Genomic DNA, 21,607 nt, shown 5'->3' on the forward strand with positions numbered 1-21,607 from the left:
AAGAAGCCGGGAGCAGAAAGTATATGTATCAGGTGTGAGGAAGAAAATAGATTTTGGAAGTTATGAGAACTGTAGAGGGTGAGTTGAGCATAGTTTGTGATTTTGAGGGCCTCTAAAAGTATTAGGGTGGCAGCAGCCGCCACATGGAGACATGATGGCCAGTCTAAAACAGTAAGGTCAAGTTGTTTGGACAAAAAGGTTACAGGGCGCAGTCCTGGTCCTTGTGTAAGAATTCCGACTGCACAGCCCTGCACTTCGGCTGTGTGTGGTGAAAAGTGTTGGGATGAGTTAGGGAGAGCTAGTGTGGGGGCAGTCTCTAAAGCTGTCTTCAAGGAACGGAAAGAGGAGTGGGGAAAGGATTTAGGATCTATGAGGTCAGCTAGGTTTCCTTTTGTGAGTTATATAATGGTTTCGTTAGGATGGCAAAACCAGGTATCCAAAGGTGAAAGTACCCAACCATGCCTAGGAAGGAAAGGAGTTGTTGTTTTGTAGAAGGGGTTGGGGTTTTAGAGATCAGTCAGACATGATCGGCAGGGAGAGCACATGTGTTTTCATTAAGAATTATGTCAAGATAGGAACCAGATGAGGAAGAAATTTGGGCTTGACTGAAGTAATGGGGGCTGTCTGTGAAGCCTTGCGGCAGTACAGCCCAGGTAATTTGCTGAGCCTGATGGGTGTCACGGTCAGTCCAAGTGAAAGCAAAGAGAGGCTGGGATGAAGGGTACAAAGGAAGAGCAAAGAAAGCATGAGATCCAGAACAGAATAATGGGTTGTGGAGGGAGGTATTGAGGATAGAAGAGTGTGGGGAAAGGAAGGAGAGATCAGACTGTTACTGTGTCTATATAGAAAGAAGTAGACATAAGAGACTCCATTTTGTTCTGTATTTGAGATGCTGTTAATCTGTGACCGCACCCCCAACCCTGTCCTTGCAAGAGACATGTGCTGTGGTGACTCAAGATTTAAAGGATTTGGGGCTGTGCAGGGTGTGCTTTGTTAAACAAGTGGCTGAAGGCAGTATGCTTGTGAAAAGTCATCACCATTCTCTTAATCTCAAGTACCCAGGGACACATACACTGTGGAAGGTCACAGGGACCTCTGCCTAGGAAAGCTAGGTATTGTCCAAGGTTTCTCCCCATGTGGTAGTCTGAAATATGGCCTCGTGGGAAGGGAAAGACCTGATCGTCCCCCAGCCTGACACCCGTGAAGGGTCTGTGCTGAGGAGGATTAGTAAAAGAGGAAAGAAGGCCTCTTGGCAGTTGAGATAGAGAAAAGCATCTGTCTCCTGCCTGTCCCTGGGCAATGGAACATCTCGATGTAAAACCCAATTGTATGTTCTATTTACTGAGATGGGAGAAAACCAACTTAGGGCTGAAGGTGGGACGTGCTAGCAGCAATGCTGCTCTTTATGCACTAAAAAGGTTTATGGAGATGTTTGCAAATGCATATCAAGGCACAGCACTTTTCCTTGAACTTATGTCACAGAGATCTTTATTCATATGTCTTACTGCTGACCTTCTCCCTACGATGATCCTATTATCCTGCCACTTCCCTTTTCAAAGATGATAAAGATAATGATCAATAAATACTGAGGGAACTCAGAGACTGGTGCTGTCGCGGGTCCTCTGTATGCTGAGCACTGGTCCCCTGGGCCCACTTTTTCTTTCTCTATACTTTGTCTCTGTGTCTCACTTCTTTTCTCAAGTCTCTTGTTCCACCTAATGAGAAACGCCCACAGGTGTGGAGGGGCAGGCCACCCCTTCAGGAGAGTACATGGCTTTGGCACCACGGGGTGGATAGGCAAGACAGTTTGGATGATAAGGCGCAGATCCTGTAAGGCTTTGTCCAGCTTTTGGACAGGTAAAATGGCAGAATTGTAGGGAGAGTTTATAGGCTTTAAAAGGCCATGCGGTAACATGTGAGTGATAACAGGCTTTAATCCTTTTAAAGCATGCTGTGGGATGGGATATTGGCATTGAGCAGGGTAAGAATGATTAGGTTTTTTTTTTTTGAGACGGAGTCTCGCTCTGTCGCCCAGGCTGGAGTGCAGTGGCCGGATCTCGGCTCACTGTAAGCTCTGCTTCCTGGGTTTACGCCATTCTCCTGCCTCAGCCTCCTGAGTAGCTGGGACTACAGGCGCCCACCACCTCTACCGGCTAGTTTTTTTTGTATTTTTTAGTAGAGACGGGGTTTTACCATGTTAGCCAGGATGGTCTCGATCTCCTGACCTCGTGATCCACCCGTCTCGGCCTCCCAAAGTGCTGGGATTACAGGTTTGAGCCACCGCGCCTGGCCTGGGTGATTAGGTTTTAATGGGATGGTAAGGGGTGCACCATCCATCACCAAGGAGGGAGTAGAGGTGTCCTATGCTTGTGGATTAACGCAGGGAAATACAAGGGGCGGATGCGAAGGAGGCTTTGAACTGGGGGAAAAGGAGGCACTGAGGTGTGGCTGTAGCCCAGGAATAGTCAGGGAAGCAGATAATTTAGTTAAAATGTCTCGACCTAATAAGGGAGCTGGGCAGGTGGGGATAATTAAAAAGGAGTGCAGAAAAGAATGTTGTCCAAGTTGGCATCAGAGTTGGGGAGTTTTAAGAGGTTTAGCAGCCTGGCCATCAATACCCACAACAGTTATGGAGGCAAAGGAAACAGGCCCTTGAAAAGAAGGTAATGTGGAGTGGGTAGCCTCTGTATGGATTAAACAGGGGACAGACTTACCCTCCACTATAAGAGTTACCCGAAGCTCAGCATCCGTGATGGTCCAGGGAGCTTCCGAGGCGATCAGGCAGTCTTCAGCTGCTAAGCAGAGGAGATCTGGGAAGGAGTCGGCCAAGGAAGGTTGGGTTTGGGCTCCAGGGGCTTTAGGAGTGGCGGTGATGTGAGTTGGACAGTCCGACCTCCCGTGGGGGCCTGCACAGACAGGGCCCCGCTTAGGAGGAATCCGGGCTGCAGGTATTCTGAGGCCCAGTGGCCAGGCTTTTGGCATTTGAAGCAAGGCCCACGGGGATGTTTTGAACGAGCCCCTGGGAGCTGTGGCTTAGATGTTCTGAAGCTCTTGTATGCTAGAGACGTGGTTGTGGATTGTCTTACAGCGGAAGCAAGTAGCTGTAACTCAGAAATGCGTTGCTGTCTGGCTACCTCCTCTCTATTATTGTACACCTTGAAGGCGAAATTGATTAATTTCTGTTGTGGGGTATGAGGGCCGGATTCCAATTTTTGAAGCTTTTTTCTAATGTCAGGAGCTGACTGGGTGATAAAATGCATATTAAGAATAGGGCGGCCTTCTGGCCCCTCTGGGTCTAGGGTGGTGAAGTGTCTAAGGGTTGCTGCTAAGCAGGCCATGAACTGGGCTGGGTTTTCGTCTTTACCTTGGGTAGTTTCTTTAAGTTTGTCATAATTAACAGCTTTGTAAGCTGCCTTTTTAAGCCCTTCAGCTAGGCAGGAAAGCATGTAATCTCACCTAGCTATACCCGGGGAATCTGCCTGATAGTTCCATTGGGGATCCTCCCGGGGAACTGCTCTAATGCCTTCCTGGAGGTCTGGCTCATGAAGCTGGCGGTTATCAGCGTGAGATTGGGCTAGAGAAAAAACTTTCCCGTTCATCTGGGGAAAGGGTAGAAGTCAGGATGACATTTAAGTCACTCCAGGTTAAATTGTAGGACAGAGTTAGATATCAGAATTCCTGTATCTATTTAGTGGGGTCTGATGAGAAAGAGCCTAAAGGCTGGCTGATTTGGGAGAGGTCTGCTAGAGAAAAAGGCACATGTACCCTGACTGTGCCTTCAGCTCCAGCCACCTCTTTAAGAGGAAATAGTTGGGCAGGTGGAGGAGGACTAGTCGCGGAACGAAACTGTAAGCCAGACCGGGTGTGAGGAGCGGAGGTGATAGAAGGATTATAGGGTGGGGCAGCAGAGGCTGAGGAAGAATTGGGATCTGGCTTGGCCTGGTGAGGGGCAGCCTGGGAGAAGGGGAGAGGTCAGATGAGTCTGGAGAAAAGAAGGATTCAAAGGACTCAGAGCTTGGGGTGGAGACTGAAGGAACAGACAGGAGAGAAAACAGAAAGATTTGGGACAAATCACACTGGGAGCAGAGACTAGGGAGGGACCAATATGTGAAAGAAGGCCTGGACGCCAGGCACCTCAGACCATTTGCCCATTTTTCGACAAAAATTATCTAGGTCTCGTAGGATGGAGAAATCAAAAGTGCTGTTTTCTGGCCATTTAGAGCCATTGACAAGTTTGTATTAGGGCCAAGCGGTGTTGTAGAAAAAAATAAGACGCTTAGGTTTTAGGTCAGGCGAGAGTTGAAGAGGTTTTAAGTTCTTGAGAATGCAGGCTAAGGGAGAAGAAAGAGGAATGGAGGGTGGAAGGTTGCCCATGGTGAAGGAGGCAAGTTTAAAGAGAAGGGTAGAGACAGGGAGAAGGGAGGTGGGGAGCAGCCCTGGGCTGCAATGTGGGTGAGCAGCCAAAGCAGGCGTCCCCGCAATTGACTTGCCACCAAGGGAATGTGGGTGAATGACCAAGGCAGGCGTCCCCACGGTGGTCAGACACCAATGCAGTGTGGGTGAACAATCAGGAAGGCGTCCCTGCAATGATTAAACACCAAGGTAAGGCTGTCTTCCCGAGTCCGTGACCGGCGCCGGAGTTTTGGGTCCAAGGATAAAATATGTCTCCTTTGTCTCTACTAGAGAGGAAAAAGAACTGGAATTGGAAGGACAGGCAGATTGAAGTGTAGTGAGAGAGGAAGATTGAAGGAGAGAGGCGGGAGAAGAGAGTGAAAAGACCACTTACCCGATTTGAAATTGGTGAGATGTTCCTTGGGTTGGTTGGTTTGAGGACCTGACGTCATAGGTGGATCTCTTCATGGAGCAAGGGTGAAGACAGGGAACTGGTCCCCCGAAGGAGTCCCTCTGACCCGGGTCTTTAGCACCAAATGTCTCATGCGTCCATGTGAAGAGACCACCAAACAGGTTCTGTGTGAGCAACAAGGCTGTTTATTTTGTTATGCCCAGACCGTTTGTTCCCCAAAGAAGACCACCAGAGTCCAGAGTCAAAGCCAAGCGGCAAGGATCTTTACTGCAAGTTCGAACTTGGTCCCTCCATTCCACAGCATACAAGAGGGCCCCGAACAACGCGAGTGCTTGCTTTTTATATCCCGATGTAAACAGGATATGTAAAGTTATAGGGAACAAGGTAATTCTCTCGGTTACAGCATTACAATTGGTTAACATTCTACATTTAGCATACCTTATCGGAGATCTCCCAGGTGATGTTTTTCTGAAGTCTGAAAGAAATATGGAGGAATGTGTTTGTGCTGGGCTCAGGAAGTTGGGAGATATATGGGGGATGTGCCTCATTCCTTTCAATTTCACCTTGCTTTAGCTGGCAAACATGGGTAACTCTTTAATTATTTAATGATGGGTACATCTTTAAATACATGGATAAATCTCTGTTCGAGGCTGTCGGCTCTGAAGGCTGTGAGACCCCTGATTTCCCACTCCACACCTCTATATTTCTGTGTCTGTGTCTTTAATTCCTCTAGCACTGCTGGGTTAGGGTCTCCCCGACCCAGCTGGTCTTGGCACGTAGAAGTTCAAGTGTTGTCTCTCCATTTGTTAATTTATGTTAATATGTGATGTTTTCTCTATGTGCTTCCCTAATTGCTCCTTTGTGTGTGTGTTTGTTTTTTGAGATGGAGTCTTACCCTTGGTCCCCTAACGGGATGTTTCATCCCTACCCTTCTGCACCCCCTCATTATTATTTCAAAGAAAAAGAGTAGCCTGATCCTCCAGATCTTTCTTTTCTGGAGGACACTGGGCAAAAAGTAGTTGCCCCAGTGAGTGTTCAAGCAGAGCCTCGAGCGACCGCTCTCAGTTCTATTCAGGCAAGAAATCAGCAAGCTAGATGAGAAGGTGATCTAGAGGCTCAGCAGTTCCCTGTTAGAATACACCCACCTGATCAACAGGGAAATACTATAGCTACATTTGAGCCTTTTCCTTTTAAATTCAGGAAACGCCATGTGGGGCCCATCTTGGGCCCTGTTCCAAACCGGGGCATTTCCAGCTCAGGCCATTCCCTCACCCCTGTACAATGTCTGTCCCCTGCCAGAGCCAGTAGTGCTGCAGTAGATTTATGCTGCACAAAAGCTGTCAGCCTTCTGCCTGGGGAACCCCCGCAAAAGGTCCCAAGAGGAGTCTGTGGACCCTTGCCAGCAGGGACGACAAGATTACTTCTAGGAAGGTCTAGTTTAAATTTAAAAGGGGTACAAATACATAGAGGAGTCATTGATTCAGATTACAATCGGGAAATTCAAATTGTTTTTTTTTTTTTTTTTTTTTTTTTTGAGACGGAGTCTCGCTGTGTCGCCCAGGCTGGAGTGCAGTGGCCGGATCTCAGCTCACTGCAAGCTCTGCCTCCCGGGTTTTTACGCCATTCTCCTGCCTCAGCCTCCCGAGTAGCCGGGACTACAGGCGCCCGCCACCTCGCCCGGCTAAGTTTTTTGTATTTTTTAGTAGAGACGGGGTTTCACCGTGTTAGCCAGGATGGTCTCGAACTCCTGACCTCGTGATCCACCCGTCTCGGCCTCCCAAAGTGCTGGGATTACAGGCTTGAGCCACCGCGCCCGGCTCAAATTGTTATATCTACTTCTGTTCCCTGGAAAGCAGAGCCAGGAGAGCATATAGCACAGCTCCTGATTGTGCCGTATGTGGAAATGGGGAAAAGTGAAATTAAATGAACAGGAGGATTTGGAAGCACAAATAAACAAGGCAAAGCAGCTTATTGGGTGAATCAAATTACTGATAAATGTCCTACCTGTGAAATAACTATTCAGGGAAAGAAATTTAAAGGTTTGGTAGATACAATCATTTCTCTACAGCACTGGCTGTCCGTGTGATCAATTCAACCTGCTCAATTTAACATAGTTGGAGTTGGTAAAGCCCCTGAAGTATATCAAAATAGTTACTGAAAGGACACAAAGATAGATGTGTACCCGCCCCCCACCCGCTACACCCTTGTTCTGCTCTCTAATCTTTGCACATACCAGAGATTTCGTAAGTTCTGTGAGTACCTGGTTTTCTGCACGTACCAGAGATTTTGTTTTGCACATACCAGAGATTTTGTAAGTTCTGAGGCAAGGTCACAAGACGTGTTTAAGTAAGATAAACTCTTGCTGCCATAAACCTGCTCTCCCGCCTCAAAGTTTGAACCAAAATATCAGAAATGGCGGGAACCAATCATAGTTAGCCAAATCGCCTTGTTCAAACACTAGCCAATCATATATCTGATTTGTATAATAACTCTATGCCCACTTTTCTTAGACTATATAACATTGTTCGGAGCTGAGGGGGGGAGCTCTCCTGCCCGTCTCGTTTCACGAGCGAGGGAGAGTTCCAGGTTCGAACCTGTAATAAAGATCCTTGCTGCTTAGCTTTGACTCTGGACTCTGGTGGTCTTCTTCGGGGAATAAACGGTCTGGGCATAACACTGTGAGTTTTACCCTTCAAACCGCTACTCCTTATCCCCTTTCCACAACGTGCCCAAAGTGATCTTTTCAATTACTTTTCAAATATCATTTAAAATCTTTGAATTTCTTCACAATTGCTGTGACGATAAAGTCCAAACTCTTCAATACAGTTTTGGACTCTGCATTATAGGTTATCTACATCTCACCTCTCGAATCTCAGCTATAACTTTCCAACACTCGAACTCTAAGCTTTAATAATTCTGAACTTAACTTGTTGTTGAACGGTCAAATTTCAGGAGGAAGAAGGAGACACATGGGTCTCAAGAACAACCAGGCACTTTGATGTGTCTAGGTCCTCTCTCTTCTCTGTCTTCTCTCTTGCTGTGAGAGTCATTTTACCTCGCTAGAGATTAATTTTCTTCAGGGGGTGGGAAACATGGCCACTAATGGCCCCACACTTGTACCTTACAGCTTCCGCTATTAAATCAAATGGACTTAAGTTTCCTATGGTCCCAAGTCCAAAAGCCAGCAGGCATCAGGTGTCAACTTCTGGATCAATTCATTCAAATGAGATACAGGGTCCCATTGCTGTAACATGGTGGCTGTCAAATTTGCCCTTGTGGCAGAGAAAGAAGATTCTGGGCAGATGATGCCAAGCTTCTGCAATCAAAACCAATCAGGAGGGAGAAATGAGTGAGGAAGAGTTAAGCTGACTTCAGTATTTCTGATTTGGATAACTCAGTGGATGGTGATGACATTGAAAAGGAAAGGCAGACATGGGAAAAAAATGAGTCTTAGGGGAAACTTCAGTTTTCGACATGTCAAGTATGAGATGCCAGCATCGTGGACAGCAAGGTGCAGATGTTCAGAAGCTGGTAAAAAATATGTACAGAAGAGGCTGGGCGTGGTGGCTCACGCCTGTAATCCCAGCACTTTGGGAGGCCAAGGCAGACGGATCACAAGGTCAGGAGATCAAGACCATCCTGGCTAACACAGTGAAACTCTGTCTCTACTAAAAATACAAAAAAAAAAAAAAAATTAGCCAGGCATGGTGGCGGTCACCTGTAGTCCCAGCAACTTGGGAGGCTGAGGCAGGAGAATGGCGTGAATCCAGGAGGCGGCGGTTGCAGTAAGCCAAGATTGCGCCACTGCACTCCAGCCTGGGCAGCAGAGCGAGACTCCATCTCAAAAAAAAAAAAAAAAAAAAAAAAAAATATGTAAGGAAGAGAGATAAAGGCTGAAGATAGGAAGGGAGCCATCTGTGTTCAGGTGGTAGTGGAGGCTGCACACCTCATTCCGGGAGAAGATCTCTAAGCACATAACTCTGGATAGCACCCCACACAGAAGGAAGGGAAAGTGCAGTGTAGGAGGTAGAGGAGGCCGCAAGAGAGTTAATTATTTATTCAGTGTTCATGATAGGCCAAACCCTAACATGAACTATTTCTCTTAAAATTCTCACAACCATCCTATGATATACCTAAAAGGTAGGTATTGTTATTATCTTCACATTACTTGGCTTATCAGTATTCTATCACTGGTCCAAGGCTTATCAGTATTCTATCACTGGTCCAAGGCTTCAGTGAACAGTAGATCCAGGATTCAAATCTGTGACTGATACAACTCAATACTATGTTGTATTGCTTTTGCCTCTTACATAGTGACAGTAGAAAAATCCAAGGAGCCTGGAGTCAGGAAAACTCAGGAAGGAGAATATCAGGAATGAGGGAATGGTCAATACTATAAAATGTCTAATGAGTTTATTTTAAAAATCCAATTTAAAATGACCATTGTTTTGACAAATTCCTTAGTGCTGATCAAACTGATTCTTGTGAGGTCTTGCAGACCTTCTTGATTCTAGATGGATCTGGCAATAGAAACCCAAAAAGATAGATGGACTTTGGTTATGTCCTAAAAGTTTCAGGGTAATCTACAGAGAGATTGGAGTGCCCCCGGGAAATTCATAGGAAAGGCATATAAGATTATGGATAGAACAGAACCAGTTTTGGATACGCAGCAAGTAAAAGCAAGGCGTTATAGTAAACTGTATCATCCATTACCTGTATTGAAAGCCCTGCCTCACCCTCTGGGAGACAGCAGCTCAAGTTTTACTAAAGTTCAGGCCAGAAAGAGGTCATAGTCCCAGATCACTTGGGTAATTTATACTGAAGGTAATATAATATACTAGGTATTTACTTTCACTATAATATCTACTAATCAAATAGCACTTCGCAGGTTTCAAATTGTCTCCACATACTTTATCCTCACAACCATCAGATAGAGATAGTAATCTCCATTTTGTGAACGAAGAAACCGAGGTTGCAAGCGGAGACTGTTTGCTTTTGGAGAGGAAAGTACTACACACTATCGGCACGCCCCCTTACGCTATCAGTGGCTCTAGTTTAAAATGTCATCCGACCCTGTACTGCAATTCAGGACCTGTGTGAGAAGAACTTCAAACCTGACAGCGTAGCCAAGCTTTCACAGTTACTGGCCAACCCACGAGCATTACAGGAAAGTGACACGATCATTTCAGAAATTTTCTCTGAGCTTATTACACATTTTACAGACAAAAACAATCCACGGGTGCAGGCTCTGATTCCAGTGGTAATGGGAGAGCTGGACAATCTGCCAATGTCTGATTAGCCAGGGAAAAGGAGTGAGCATGATTGTGTTTTATGATAGCCTTGTTTTTTTTTTCTCTCATAATAAAATAATACTTGTTAGTTACAATTCTGTAAAATATAAGATACAATTTTAAAAAATCTCACCAATCCAAGGATAGTGACTGTTAACATTTTGTTGTATATCATGGTAGCCGTTTTATTTTTGTTCACACTCACATACATACATGCATTTTTTTTTTTTTTTTTGAGACGGAGCCTCACTCTTATTGCCCAGGCAGGAGTGCAATGGCGTGATCTCAGCTCACTGCAACCTCCACCTCCTAGGTTCATGTGATTCTTGTGCCTCAGCCTCCCGAGTAGCTAGGATTACAGGTGCCCACCACCACGCTTGGCTAATTTTTAAAAATATTTTTAGTAGAGATGGGTTTTCACCATGTTGGTCAGGTTGGTTTTGAACTCCTGACCTCAAGTGATCTGCCCACCTCAGCCTCCCAAAGTGCTAGGATTATAGGCATGAACCACTGTGCCCAGCCATACGGTATGTGCATTTTTAAAACACAAAATTGGTCATTTAAAGTATATTGTTCAGCCCGGGCAACATAATGAGACCCTGTCTCTATAAAAAAGTTAAAAAATTTGCCAGGTGTGGTGGTGTGTGCCTGTGGTCCCAGCTGTTTGGGAGGCTGAGGTGGCAGAATCACTGGAGCCCAGGAGATCAAGGTTGCAGTGAGCTATGATCATGGCAATGCACTTCAGCCTGGGTGAAAGAGTAAGACTCTGTCTCTAAAATAAAATAAAATTAAATAAATAAAAATAAAGTATATTGTTTAGTAACTGTACTTTCATATCACAAAGTTCACTTGTGAACTTTTTACCATGTTAAAAAATGTACATAGCTGGGCCAGGTGTGGTCGTCACACCTGTAATCCCAGCACTGTGGGAGGCTGAGGTGGGCGGATCATGAGATCAAGAGATGGAGACCATCCTGGCCAACATGGTGAAACCCTGTCTCTACTAAAAATACAAAAATTAGCTAGGCGTGGCGGCATGCGCCCGTAGTCCCAGCTATTCAGGAGGCTGAGGAAGGAGAATTGCTTGAGCCTGGGAGGTGGAGGTTGCAGTGAGCTGAGATCACGCCACTGTACTCCAACCTGGGTGATAGAGTGAGAGTCCATCTAAAAAAAAGTAGATCGCCAGTATCTTTTTTTTTTAGACGGAGTCTCACTCTGTTGCCCAGGCTGGAGTGCAGTGGCGTGATCTTGGCTCACTGCAACCTCTGCCCTCTGGGTTCAAGTGATTCTCCTGCCTCAGCCTCCTGAGTAGCTGGGATTATAGGCGTCCGCCACCGCACCCAGCTAATTTTTTGTGTGCGTGTTTTTAGTAGAGACAGGGTTTCACCATCTTGGCCAGGCTGGTCTTGAACTCCTGACCTCGTGATCCACCCGCCTCATCCTCCCAAAGTGCTGGGATTACAGGCATGAGCCACCATGTCCGGTCAGCTAACATCATTCTTAATGTTTGCACAGTATTTTACTGCATAAGGGTATCATACTCTATTTAATCAAGCTCATATTGTTGAACGTTTAGGTTGTTTCAACATTTTCTACATTACAAAGACTTGTTTCATTATTTCCTTAGAATAATTACAGGAGTGGAATTTTAGGATCAAAGAGAAAAATCTTTAATATGTTGATTCATATTGTCAAACTAATACTTATATCCCCAACAGGAGTTAAAGTGTCAACTTCCTAAATTCTTGCCAATACAGGGTTGGTATGATTTGTTTCTTTAATGCCTGCCAGTCTCCCTGGAGAAAATATACACGACTTGCACTGTTGTTTTAATTTACATTCTCTTCTCTTTTTGTTTTTTGTTTGTATTTAATTGGTGCTCACTTCCTTTGCTCATTTTCTTAGCACTGAAATATATAGTAATAAAAAGAAAAGGTAATATGCCAAGTATTCCTAATGTTAAAACTTCAAATATTTATTGATGGTCTGCTTTGTGCCAGGCATTGTTTGAGGTTCTTGGCATGTGTTAGTGAACAAAACACAAAAATCTCTGCCCTTACAGGATCATGTTTTAGCAGAGAGAGACGTTTATATCTGATAACCATAACTAATAGTACAGTCAGGGACAGGCTTTTCTGGGACGACTTCAAGGAGCCAAGGGATCTAGCTCTTTGGGAATCTATGGGCAGGAACATTCAAGCAGAAGGCCCAAGGTGGGCCACTGCCTGGCACACTCAAGAACTTACACGGAGCCTGTAGTTCTCGGATGGAAAGATTCCTAAATTAATCCATAAATGATGTTTGATTCCTAATAAATGAGAAGAGAATGTTTTCCAAAACTTGAAGAAATCTTAAAGTTCATCTAGAAAAATTAACATGAGATAAAAGTCATGAAAGTTTTGAAAAAGAAGGCATTGAAGGTACACTAACTTACTAACTTTTCCAAATACTAAAATGTATTATAGCACTATAATAATTGAAAAAGCTTCCTATGGGCAATGGAACAGATAGTTTAGGAATAAACCTAAACATATAGAGATATATATATATGGAAATTTTAAAAAGAACATATTTCAAATCCATGGGTAAAAAGAAGCTTATTTAATAAATAAAGTATTAACTGAATTGTTTAAAAACAAAAATAAAGCTGGTTCATTCAGTCACTCCAAAACCAAAACAAATTTCAGAAAGATCTGAGATTTAAATGCAAAAGAAAAATAAAAACCCATTCAAGTACTCTGAGAAACAAACTTAAAAAAAAAATAATCTTGGGATTAAGAAAGACCTTTTAAAACATAACCTAAACCCCATAACCTATAAAGGAAAATAATAATAAATTAGACAAAAGTTTTTTAAAAGCCCTTTATCCGGGTCGGGCATGGTGGCTCACACCTGTAATCCTAGCACTTTGGGAGGCCAAGGCAGGTGATTCACCTGAGGTCAGGAGTTCGAGACCAGTCTGGCCAACATGGTAAAACCCCATCTCCACTAAAAATACAAAAATTAGTTGGGCATGGTGGCAGGCGCCTGTAATCCCAGCTGCTCAGGAGGCTGAGGCAGGAGAATTGCTTGAACCCAGGAGGTGGAGGCTGCAGTGAGCCAAAATGAGCCATTGCACTCCAGCCTGGGCTATGAGCGAAACTCCATCTCAAAAGAAAAAAAAAGAAAGCCCTTTATGGAGGAAAAAGAACACCTTAAAGTGAAATCAAGTGTCAAGTACTCCTGTTGTGTTTCTGCTCAGCTATCTGCCACCCAGCATTCACGTCTCCCCACCCCTGAAATAGAGTGCCACACTTATCTGTTGTTTCCCACCTTCATCTTTACTTGCTTAAAATACATCCACAAAGGTATACCAGATAAAATAGAGCATTACTAATATTTTTGAAACCCTTTTGAGTATTGTGATGGTTAATTTTATGTCCAACTTGACTGGGCTAATGGGTACCCAGGTAGCTGGTTAAACATTATTTCTGGGTGTGTGAGGGTGTTCCTGGAAAGGATTGGGGTTTGTTTTTATTTTTTTGAGATGGAGTCTTGCTCTGTTGCCCATGCTGGAGTGCAGTGGTGCAACCTTGGCTCACTGCAGCCTCTGCCTCCTGGGTTAAGTGATTCCTCTACTTCAGCCTCCCAAGTAGCTGGGACTACAGGCGTGCGCCACCATGCCTGGCTAATTTTTGTATTTTTAGTAGAGACGGAGTTTTGCTATGTGAGCCAGGTTGGTCTCAAACTTCCGACCTCAAGTGATCTGCCTGCCTCAGCCTCCCGAAGTGTTGTTGGGATTACAGGCGTGAGCCACAGCACCCAGCCAAGATTAGCATTTGAATGGACCGACTGAGTAAAGCAAATTGCCCACCCCAATGTGGGTAGGTATTATCCAATCCATGGTGGGCCTGAAGAGAATAAAGAGGGGGAGGAAGGCTGAATTCACTCTCTGTCTGACTACTTGAGCTGGGCCATAGATCTTTCCCTGTTCTCAGTTCTCCTGGTTTTCAGGCATTGAGACAGCATCTACACTACCACCTCTTCAGCTCTCAGGGCTTCAAACTACTTCCCTGATTTCCATGGGTCTCCAGCTTGCAGATGGTAGACTGTGGGACTTCTCAGTTTTCATAATGGTGTGAGACAATACTTTATAATAAATATCTATCTACCTATTTCCTATTTATTTATCTGGAGGATTCTGAGTAATACAGGTATTCCAACACTCCAGGCTGCAGTCCTTCCATCTCACTCAGAACTAACTGGTCTCATACTTTATGTTTGTCATCCTCTGCTTTTTATTACAGGCTTACCATTCTATTTATGTATGACTAACAATATACTCTTTAGGTTAGCCTGGTTTTTAGTGTTTATAGTAATGACATCATACAGTACATATTCTTCTGTGATTTACATTTTTCCCTCAAAATTACAATGTAGGAGTTATCCAAGTTGATACACACAGGTGTAGTTCATTTGTTTACACAGCTGTATGGTGCTTCACTGTATAAATTTATCATAACTGTCTACCCATTCTAGTATTGACAAACATTGGGTTGTTTCTAGCTTTCTGTTACAAAGAACCATGTAACCATGAAAATTCTTATTTGAGTCTTCTGGTGCACATGGGTAAGAGTTTCTCTGGGGAATATTCCTAGAAGTGCAATTGCTGGGTAGTAGGATATGGACATGCCCCATTTTTCTAGGTAAGGCCATATTTTCCAAAGAGGTTATATCAAGTTATACTCCAAAATTCTTGCCAAGATCTGATTTTTTTCAGACTTTAAGATTTCTACCAGTCTCATAGGTATAAACATGTATGTCCTTATAATTTTAATTTGCATCTCCTTAATTTCTGCTAAGCTGAGAGTTTTTTATGTCTTTTGTCCAGCTTGCTTTTCATTCCTAGGAAATGCTGCCTCCTCATTCCTGCTTTCGGTCTGGCCCCAAAATTAGATGAAAGAAGCATGCACCTACATTTTTTGATATATGATCTCATCATTTTCCATGTACCTTTCCTTTCAGTTAGCTAATGCCGTTTGCGATGAGCCCTAGTGGCCTAGTTTCCTCTTTTCCATTAGAATCTTCTAACAGTTTAGCTTCTCACAGAGAAGGGACAGAGTACCTGTAACGTGTGCAATGATAAAAAGTAGGATGGGTCAGTTGGGGGATGTGAGAGATGGGAACGGAATGCCCGTTGGTGGTCTGAGACTAGCAGAAAACTAACTAGGAGGATTAAAAATAATAATGACAGTTGCCCTATTTCCAGGACCTCTAGCATGGTAAGAACTATACTAGTTATTTATGAATATTATTTCAAATTCTTACAATAATTCTTTTTTAGTTTTTAAGACAAGGTCTCACTTGGTTACCCAGGCTGGAGTGCTGTGGCACGATCACAGCTCACCGCAGCCTCGACCTCCCGGGCTCAAGTGATCTGCATAGATGGGATCATAGGTGTGTGCCACCATGCCTGGTTAATCTTTCTTTTTGTTTAGAGACGGGGTCCAACTCTGTTGCCCAGGCTGGTTTTGAAATCCTGGGCTCAAGTAATCCTTCAGCCTCCACCTCTCAAAGTGCTGGAATTATAGGTATGAGACACAATAATTCTCTGAGTTGTATATTATTATCCCTATTTTGTAGATGAGGAAACTGAGGTTCAGAGGCCACAGAACACTTTGGAGTGTCCAAATCTGAGCAGGTTAGCAGGAAGACCTTTTGTTATTTATTATTATTATTTGTTGTTGTTGTTGTTATTGTTTTTGAGACAGAGTCTTACTCTGTCACCCAGGCTGGAGTGTAGTGGCATGATCTTGGCTCACTGCAACCTCTGCCTCCTGGGTTAAAGTGATCCTCAGTCCTCAGTCTCTCCAGTAGCTGGGATTACAAGTGCCTGCTACCACACCCAGCTAATTTTTGTAATTTTAGTAGAGATGGGGTTTTATCATGTTGGCCAGGCTGGTTTCGAACTCTTGACCTCAAGTGATCTGCCCACTTCAGCCTCCCAAAGTGTTGGGATTACAAGTGTGAGCCATCGTGCCTGGCACTAGTCCTTTGCTTATTAATTGAGCACGAAGCACCAATTTTAGGTGGAAAACTGTATTTTGCATTGGGCATGTTTGCCATTTATGGGGTGTTGCCAATCTGTTATGTTGGTCATTGGGAAGGGACTGCCTTCCCATGGAAGGCAGCTAATACTGTGTAGTGAAAAACTGCTTGATTAGTAGTTAGAGTGTCCTACATCTGGCTCAGCTTTTGTCTCCTCATGTGAAGGACCTTGGAAGAAGCCCTCACTCACTGTACAGTAGAAAGGATTAGGGCAAGTCTCCCCCTGGAAATGCCAGGTTGTGCCTTAGTTTCATTACTGGTAAAACAGGGATAATGGTACCTACCTTGATATATTAGTTTCCCTTGGCTGCTGAAACAAATTACCACAAACTTGCTGACTTAAACCAAAAATTTATGCTCTCATAGTTCTGGAGGCCAGAAACCCAAAATCAGTTTCACTGGGCCCAAACCAGCATGTATTACACGGCTGCCCCATAGGCTGGGCGTGAATCTGTCCTTGTCTCTGTTTATTTCAGGGGTACATGTGCAGGATGTGAAGGTTTGTTACATAGGTAAACGTATGCCATGGTGGTTTGCTGCACAGATCATCCCATCACCTAAGTATTAAGCCCAGCATCTATTAGCTATTTTTGATGCTCCCCACTCCTCCACCCCCTCACTCCCAGAGTGTGCTTGTCTCTTTGTTTCTGGTGGCTGCTGGCATCCTTGGGTTGTGGCTGCCACTGTGGCTACATCGTCTCTCTCTACCTCCCTTTTATGTTTTTATGAGGATACTGTGATTCCATTTAGGGTCCGTCTTTAGAATCCAGGATAATAATCTTTATCTCAAAATCCTTAATCTGCAAAGGCGCTGTTTCTATATAAAGTTACATTTAGAGGTTGCAGGGATTAGGGTCTGATACTACTGGGGGCCGTTATTCAGCCTACTACACTCAGGGTCGTTTTAAGGAGGAAGGCTGAGCACAGCCCACTGACAGCAGAGAGCACTGAGCAAATAGACTAAAAAGGAGGTCTCTTACAAAGACTCCCTTATAGGGCTGCCGTAAAGTTCAAAAGAAACACAGGTATATCACTTATACGAGTATAGGAGAGATTAAAGAATGAAGTAAAAACTGAGGTCTGTTAACAGCCCCTCTCCCGCCGCCAGGAGTTGCACACCTTCCTCTGCAGGAAGCCTTGAACCGCCTCCTCTCGCCTTTCCACCACCTCCAGGCAAGATTTCCCACGTGGAGGCCCCGCCCCCTCCCTGACGCGCCCCTCTCTCCGCCCTGCCCTTAGCGCGCTGGAAGCATCCGGGACTTCAGGGACAGTACGTTACAATGCCTGACAAATCCTAGCCAGTGCTATCAAATTATATGTCTCTTACAGGTTTTTAAGCTATTAGTCCCATAAAGATACATTTAGTCAGCGAGGTAATGGCAAGATGAGTGTTTTTAGGTTAAAATAAGAACTGGAACTGTTGGCAGCAGAATGGCGATATTCAAGACAGCTCGCACAAGAAGAGGCGGGTCCTACGCTCCTCGCTAGGGAATCCCGGGTCAGTTCGCCGCGCAGGCGCAGTGAGTTCGACTCGCCATGCCGACTGTCAGCGTGAAGCGTGATCTGCTCTTCCAAGCCCTGGGCCGCACCTACAGTGAGTGCCGGCCCTATACATTGGGCCCCTACGCCTCTTCTTGGAGGCTGGGCCTTCCTCCTAAAGGGCATTGTGGTGACATTCATGTCTTCCTGAAGGTTTTGGCCCCGGGAGGCCGGGGTTTATACTGGAGGGCCGATGATGGTGGCGGTCCGACTGGGCTGTGGTAGCCTCGGAACCGGCATCGCAGGGGTGCCACTGCTCGTGCCCGGCTCGCCGTGTCATTCATTCAGCGATCTGCCATCGAGTGCCTACAGCGTGCCTGGCACCGACATCCAAGCCAGGGGATAGAACAGGAAGGAAACCCGGGGTTGTATCCCGAGCGTAGCCAGTTCATTGCAATAAGAGCGCTGTGGGAACTCAGTTTATAAGGGGGTAGGAGGAGAGAGTTGTGCAGCGGGATGGAGAAAGGCATTCCATCTGTCTTCGTCTTATTAATGTTTCCTGAGCGCGTGTTGTGTGTCAGGCACTGTTCGAAGAGCTTAGGACTAGGGCTGTGCACATGACACGTCAGGTCCACGTTCTGTCTGATGGAGGCAGACAATTAACCAGCACATTAATAAAATGATTTCGGATAATGTTAAATGCCATCAAGGAAAGAAGAGGTGTTGTGCCAAGAACAACTTTAGATAGGGTGGTAACATTTGATCTGAGACCTGGATGAGGAGTATTCAGTGGGCGTAGACTTCATTCTACATTTCATCTTTTATTCAGTTCTAAAAACACAACCATTGCAAAAAGGAGGGAGATATTAAGTGCAGTTATCAGTTACCTCACAGCCGTAGCAGGTGCCCCACGCTTTTTGTTTTTTTTTTGAGAAGGAGTTTCGGTCTGTCGCCCAGGCTGGAGTGCAGTGGCACTATCTCGGCTGACTGCAACCTCCGCCACCCGGTTCAAGCAATTCTCTGCCTCAGCTTCCCGAGTAGCTGGGATTACAGGCGCCTGCCATCACGCCCGGCTGATTTTTTTTTGTATTTTTAGAGAGACCGGGTTTCACCATCTTGGCCAGGCTGGTCTTGAACTCCTGACCTCGTGATCCGCCAGCCGCGGCCTCCCAAAATGCTGAGATTACAGGCGTGAGCCACCGCACGCGGCCCCCACCCCATAATTTTTAGCTTGTATAAAGACTGTACCAACTGGTTTGTGAGAGCTGTTTTTTTCTTTTTAGCGCTCAGTGTGATAACAAAGGCCTAACTGGTTTAATGACAGCCACCGCTTTCCAAAATAAGATATTACTGCTACTGTGAAAATAAAACTGGCTTTTAAAAATCTTTCCTAAGCGTGTACTTTTAGATAGTACCTATTCTCAATGTGATATTCTTCGTAAGTTCTGCCATAAGTCCCTGAAAGTAAAGGAAATACAAGGGTATTGTATTACTCTTACCCTTTGTACTTGTCTCTAATCGCCTAATCGCTTTATTTTATAATGAGCTTATTTATATTTCTTACCTGACCTTCTAAACCATATTCTCACTAATGGGATGTGGTACAGGTTGCTAATTCCTGATCCAAAATGCTTGAGATCAGAAGCGTCTTGGATTTTGGATTTGGGGATATTTGCATGTACATAATGAGATATTTTGGGGGTGGGACCCAAGTCTAAACATGAAATTGATTTATATTTCATATGCACCTTATATGCATAGCCTGAAGTTAATTTTATGGAATACTTTAAATACTTTTTTTTGCATGAAACAAGGTTTTGACTGTGTTTTTGACAAGTCACATGGAGTCAGGTGTGGAATTTTCCACTTGTGGCATCCTGTCTACACTTTAAGGTTTTGGGTTTTGGAGCATGTCAGATTTCAGATTTTTGAATTAGGAATGCTCTATCTGTATACCTGAATTGCCTAAGATGGTAGGTGGCAAATATTTGTTCAAAACATCTACAATCGGTTCCCATCCCAGTCTCCATTTCTAGGGAGGTAAGAAATAATCCAGATTTTTAAAAATGGTGAGATTTATAACCTATTTACTGTCATCTGATGTTTCAACATATTCTGTCCCCTTCCCTTTTTTTTTTTCATATTGTCAGTGATCAATTAAGATTGATTTTTTTCACAAATATGTGTTTGTTAGGTACTGAATCTTTTAAGGGCCAGGTTCATGGCTGATGCTTGTAATCACAGCACTTTGGGAGGACGAGGTGGGCAGACTGCTTGAGCTCAGGAGTTGGAGACCAGACTGGGCAACATGGCAAAACCCTGTCTCTACAAAAAGTAGCTGGGTGTGGTGGTGTGTACCTGTAGTCCCAGCTACTCGGGAGCCTGTGGCCGGAGGATCACTTGAACCAAGTAGGTCAAGGCTGTTGTGAGTGGTGATAAAGCCACTGCATTCCAGCCCCGGCCACAAAGTGAGACCCTGTCTCAGAAAAAAAAAAAAAAATTTGGTCAAGAGAATTGATGTTATTTTTGAGATGTACTTTCGAGAGGTCAGAAATGATACTCCTCATTAGTTTACGTTTATTGTGTTCTTTCTTGAAACTGTTAACTGGGTTGAGGTCAGAACTGGAAAAGCATGTTCAGCAAAGCATGTGGTTTCCAAGTAGTATGGATACATCTTGTTTCTTACCTTTTTTTTTTTTCCCCAGTCTTCGTCTTTTTTTCTTGTTTTTCACACTTTTAAAATCCACGTTCTCTCTCTTTAGTCCCTCCAAGGGTTGCTTTCTATTTGAAATTTCATTGTTTCTACCAGTCCCCACCTTCCTTTTTACCTCCTCTTTGCTTAGCAAGGATATTTCTCTTTCAAGCTGTTTGCCATTTTGGTTGTTTTGCTGATCTGACTCCTTTGGAGCAGGTTTGTCTTCTTAGTCTACCTTTTCAATTGACTTTCTGTACAGATGGTTTCCTCTTGCCACTCCTTTTCTTGTTAACTGATTTATTATCATTGCTCTTCAATTATAGTCCTGTTCTGGCATGGTGTAATAGCTGGCAGTAGTGACAGAGCCTTCTGTGTATATCATATACACCCCTAAGGTATGGTTACTTGATGTGTCATTTTGTTAGAGGAAATTACTAATCACGATTTTATTGTTGATTTTTCTTTGTATCGAAACCCATGAAATACAGGGTTTTTTTATGCAGGGTTTTATTATTCCTGAAAGGAATAAAACATACGATAATTAGGATTCAGCATATTTTAATAGTTCTGTACCATTTAGTTATCTATTACTGCGTACTAAATTATCCCAAAGTTTAGCATCTTAAAGCAGCTCTCATTTGTTACATAGTTTCTGAGGGTCAGGAATTGGGTACTGACTTAGCTGGGTGGTTTTTGCTCTGGATCTTTTACCAGATTACAGTCAAGGTATTTGCCAGATCCGTAGTCATGTCAAGGCCTAACAGTCTGGAGAAACTGCTTTCAGGTTCATTCAAGTGGTTGTTGGCAAACCTCAGTTCCTTGCTGACTTTTGGCCAGGGGCTTTAGTTCCTCCCACCTTATCCTCTCCACAGGACTACTTAGAACATGTTAGCTTGTTTGCCCCAGATGGAGAGGTCCGAGAGAGTGCTCAGGATAGACGCCTGTTTTCAATAACAACTCAGAAGTGATATACTAGCCCTTCTCATATTCTCTTGGTCACAGACCAATCCTAGCACAATGTGGAAGGGAACTGTGCAAGGGTGTGAATACCAGGAGGCCGGTATTATTGGAGGCCATCTTGGAGGCTGACTACCACCATTCCCCCTCTAACCTCCACTGATTCAGGTGCCTCCCATATGAAAATATACTCACCCCCTCCCAAAGCCCTCAGAAGTGCCATCCCATTACAGCAGCAGCTCAGAATCTAGAATCTCATCATCTAAATCAGGACCAGATGTGGATGTGGCGGCT

General features: G+C 44.4%; 1 protein-coding gene across 3 annotated transcripts in view; it reads left to right on the plus strand.

The window, feature by feature from the left end:
• The window catches only part of FARSB (phenylalanyl-tRNA synthetase subunit beta), an 896,824-nt gene that overhangs the window by 798,489 nt on the left and 76,728 nt on the right, over positions 1-21,607 (plus strand). The window contains exon 2 of one of the 3 annotated variants that reach the window (XM_050752079.1): positions 17,700-17,776. In XM_050752079.1, coding sequence (XP_050608036.1) covers positions 17,719-17,776 — 58 coding nt within the window. In that variant the 5' untranslated portion in view covers positions 17,700-17,718. Of the gene's footprint in view, positions 1-17,699; positions 17,777-21,607 lie in introns of those variants that run through there. The other 2 variants (XM_050752080.1, XM_050752081.1) reach the window with 2 other exon arrangements.

Source organism: Macaca thibetana, chromosome 12 (assembly GCF_024542745.1).
Source record: "Macaca thibetana thibetana isolate TM-01 chromosome 12, ASM2454274v1, whole genome shotgun sequence".
Classification (NCBI taxonomy): Eukaryota; Metazoa; Chordata; class Mammalia; order Primates; family Cercopithecidae; genus Macaca; species Macaca thibetana.